Genomic DNA, 4,625 nt, shown 5'->3' with positions numbered 1-4,625 from the left:
GACAGGTGTCACAGTGTTGTTCTACTGCAGCTCACCTGTAGACAGGTGTCAGTGTTTTACTGCCCAGGCATAGTACTGCAAAATACCAGTGATCCTTGTGGAGGAATTGGCATGGGTGTCTTTTATAGAAAGGGTGATTTTTTACTGTCTGTGATATTTTACTGTCTGTGATTGTCCTATTTGTGATATCTATATAATGTTTTATGTATTTGGGATTTTTTATTCTCTTATGGACTCCTATGTCTCCAATAAAGATGATGATGGTGATGATGATGAAATTGGCTATGATTAAACCATGACGTATAAGTTTAAAAACACTGCAGAACACCAAGGACCAAGGTGGCTTAGAACTTCCAAACATTTATAATTATTATCTTGCCAATAAATGACTTTATGTTGTAAAATGGATTAATCAGAAACTTAGATGAAGGCTGGCTGGACATTGAAAAAACCTTCTGTGAAGATCTCCACATCAGAGACCTTCCTTTCTTCAGTCCTGTCATCAAAAAACACAACTGCTTTAAAAGCATCAATATAAACACATCGCTCACAGCTTGGTGGGAATTTCTTCAAATGAATGGATCGTCACTCATTCCCTGCAAACTCAAACCTTCTGGAACAATCCTGACATCCTGCAAAAAAAGAAACCAATAAACTTCACAAGATGGCAGAACAAGGGAAGAAGAACCTTGGAACACCTTCTCTTCAATAACTCTTTTATTCCATTTAAAGATCTAATAGAAACGTATGGTATCAGTCATAACAATTATCTGGAATATCTCCAGCTCCAGTCAATAATACAAACAAAGTTCAAACTAGAAGAGATGAACCTAAACTGACCTCAGACAGTGACAAACCTCCTGAAGATCTCAGCTCCAAAACCACTTTCTAAAATCCTTTAATCCTGTCATGTTCCAATACCACAATATCCCTTCAAGCTCCACATGGGAAGAAGATCTCAACATCAACACAGACCCAACGCTTTGGTCACTAATCTGTAGAAACACATTCAATATATTTCTAATATCGACTTCAGAGATGGACTCACAGTTAATAACAAACCAAAATGCTGAATAATTTGGGAAAAGGTCCCCTTCCTGACTCCTCTACCTTCTGTTCACCTGTGTGAGGTTCAGGTCAATCCCAAATGAGAAAAGTTAAGTGTACTTTCATGAGCTCTCAGTCCTGAACACTTGTTCTAGATCTGTTGGAAGTTTGTTCTCTGCCTGTCGTCGGACCTTCTTTGCTCTCGGTCTGCATCACAGTCACAGGTGGGGAATGTTTATCAGTTACAACAGAGAAGATCTTCATGGTTGTGTGGGTGAAAACAGATCCCACGTCCAGAGCTCTGGCTCCACAGGTCAGCAGGTGGACCAGCTCTCTCCTGAAGCAGCGGCTGACCATACAGTACAGCAGGAAGTTGGTGGTGGAGTTTAGGTTTTGCAGCATGTTGGCCACGTCTCCGGCCACATTGATGGGAATGCTGTAGTCGTTCCTGTTGAAGCTGTCGTCGTTGTACATGGTCCTCAGGATGCAGTAAGTCACGAAGCGTGGGAGGCTGAGCACGACGAAAGCCAGGGACACAGTTCCCAGTAGCAGGATGGTCCTTCTAAGCATGGACCTGGTGCTCCGGCCTTGCATGAAGCGCCGCTCCTCTTTCGTAAAGAGGTTGCTTGCACGACAGAGATGGAACCCGATCAGGTAGTTAAAGATGATGACCAGCGTGATGGGGATTCCCCCGGATAGGAAGGTCGTTATCCACACGATAGTAGTTGTATAATGTTGCTCACGGTATCGACACCGGGGCAGTGTGACATTCTGGTCATGTATAGTGAAGTTCACCGGTTTGACCACGTTGATCCAGCCCAGGGGCACAGACACCAGGTGGGACACCAGCACTATCGCCATGCAGGTCAGCTTGGTGACTCCAGCCTGGGAGAAGTGCTGTTTGGCCGTGGTGCTGCGGAGCACCAAGTAGCGCTCAATGGTGAAGACCACCACGATCCAGGAGGAGCTGTAGAGAGATCCATACTGCAGGAAGCCCAGGATACCACACCAGGGGTGGGAGTGCCAGAAGGGCTGCTGAATCCAGAAAGTGAGCGTCAGGTCAATGAGGATAACCCACATGATGTAGAAAGTGTCCACAATGGCTAGCGAGCTCAGGTAAATGATGGCCGTGTTGGACATTCCACATTTCCGGAAACAGATCATGTAAAACGTGAAGAGGTTTGCTGGAAGAAGCAACAGAAGGAAGTGTTAAAAACCGAACAAAACAAAAGAAATGTTGTTCATTTATGCCCCATGTTATTTCAAGACATTCAGCTCTCCTGTGTGTTTATTCCTTCCAGATGTTTGTCCTCCTGGTGGAAGCTCCTGGACACAGATAACAGGATGCAGTACCAGCAGTGACCATGGAGGGGAAGTGTTAGGATTTAGAAAGGTTTGATGAGCCTTGAGGACTTTCAGGTTCCTCTTTATAATAATCAACATGAGTGCAAGCTCCTGCTCTCAGTTATTGATCACATCCTTGTTTTTATCTCTAAAATGAACAACTCAACTCTTTCTCTCAGTATTTGAGCAGTGTGTTGACTTAGAGTAGTGCCCTCTGGTGGACTGAGGGCCAAATGCTTATTCCAACGCATTAGATGCATTAAAGTAGGGATCTCGAACTCAAATCTTGAAAGCCGCAGCCCTGCATGTTTTCCATGTCTCCCTTCTTTAACACACCTTGAATGTCCTGATGGTTCACCACCACATTCAGCACAAAGCCAGAAAACAAGTCACTCATTGCAAACAGCCGTGTTGAAGCAAGGAGCTGTGGAAAACATGCAGGGCTGCGGCCCTCCAGGAACTGGGTTTGAGACCCCTGCATTAAGGTATAAAGGAAATAAAATCAACAACACTTAAAACGTGTGTAACTCATATGTAGAGCGGGGGTCTCAAACAGAGGCCATGTTTACACGTACATGGGTTTAAAGAAAAACTGATATTTCCCCCTCCACATTAAAAAAAAAACCCAATATACATTGGATCTGCATATACACCTGGCTCAGAGCTACTATGAGCAGCCAAACATGTAGGGAACAGTGTAGACAAAAGCATAAAAACATGATGGCCAATCATAATCCTGGAAAAAACCCCATGTCACGAATTGTGATGTAAATATCCACCTACCTCCTTTAAATGCAACTGGAGTTTCTACACATCTCCACTGTAGCTGGAGTTTGTGGTGAATCGTACCTACGTTTATATAGAAATGTGCAGCCGAAAGGCAGAGAAATATCCGTTTTTACAAGTACCTGGATACGTGTAAATGTGGCCTCAGATCTCAGAGAGCCGCAGCCCTGCATGTTTTCCAACATCTTCCTGCTTCAACACGGCTGATTGCAGTGAGCAGCTGGTTCTCTGGCTTTGTGCTGAATGTGGTGGTGAACCATCAGGACGTTCAGGTGTGTCAAAGAAGGAAGACATGGAAAACATGCAGGGCTGCGGCCCTCCAGGATCTGAGTTTGAGACCTCTGACATAGAGCGTAACCTCTCTCTGTGAAACTGGAAAGATCTGCAAAGTTTGTCCTCCATCCTCAACTAGCTTAGCATCTGAGTTGAAAGACAGAGAATGTGAGTGTGTCCACCTTTTAAGCTACGTAGGCTAAAGGAGTCCTTGTTGCTACATGGATTTAATCTGTGGTGTTTGTTTCATGACTCGTAACATGGCAACTCAGACCAATCACACTCAATCCATCTTGAACAATTACTGTGCATATGGTACAAACATTTTGAAAAGACAATGAGTACTTTGTTCAAGTCACTTCTATTCATTGTTTTTCCATTGTGGTTTCCCAGTTTGAGTCAGATTAGGGAACATAACGCTGAAAACCTGAAGCGAAGAGTCAAATTGAGCTGTAAAGAAAGCTAAAGTTAGCTGACGGAACAGCATGAATGTCAAATCCATTCAGACATCTGTCTGGTTGCTATACAATTAACTTTCATGAATGGATAAAGGAATCATGAAAAACAGCCAATATTAAGTTGTGATCTAATTTCTTTTTTCTTTTGTCAAGATGTGGTAGTGATGATAAAGCATGGAAATTGCCATCATTTATACAAATGTCACATGAGAAGTTGACTAGCGGTATATAATAAAGCATGGGAAGAGGAATAGCGGTATATAATAAAGCATGAGAAGAGGAATAGCGGTATATAATAAAGCATGAGAAGAGGAATAGCGGTATATAATAAAGCATGAGAAGAGGAATAGCGGTATATAATAAAGCATGAGAAGAGGAATAGTGGTATATAATAAAGCATGAGAAGAGGAATGTTCATACAGACCTGGAACACCCAGGAGGCAGAGCAGAGGGTAGTAGATCTTCTGGACAGTGACAAAGACCGTGACCGAGTCTCCCTCCATCGCTCACATGCTCTCACCTGCAACAACCATCAGGAGGAGGAACACACACACACACACACACACACACACACACACACACACACACACACACACACACACACACACACACACACACACACACACACACACACACACACACACACACACACACACACACACACACACACACACACACACACACACACACACACACACACACACACACCTCTCTCTT

At 43.6% G+C, this 4,625-nt stretch overlaps 1 protein-coding gene across 1 annotated transcript; it reads right to left on the bottom strand.

Moving 5' to 3' along the window:
• Positions 1-1,179: 1,179 nt before the first annotated feature.
• LOC308143582 (putative G-protein coupled receptor 139) lies at positions 1,180-4,411 on the bottom strand (the record flags this gene model as incomplete). Its single annotated transcript, XM_080514444.1, has 2 exons — positions 1,180-2,231; positions 4,333-4,411. 2 exons carry the CDS (start codon positions 4,409-4,411, stop codon positions 1,180-1,182), a joined length of 1,131 nt encoding a protein of 376 aa, XP_080370570.1.
• Between the last annotated feature and the right edge of the window lie 214 nt (positions 4,412-4,625).

The sequence above is a fragment of the Blennius ocellaris genome (genome assembly GCF_963422515.1).
Source record: "Blennius ocellaris genome assembly, chromosome: 18".
NCBI lineage: Eukaryota > Metazoa > Chordata > Actinopteri > Blenniiformes > Blenniidae > Blennius > Blennius ocellaris.
This window is presented reverse-complemented; position numbering and strand designations above follow the sequence as displayed.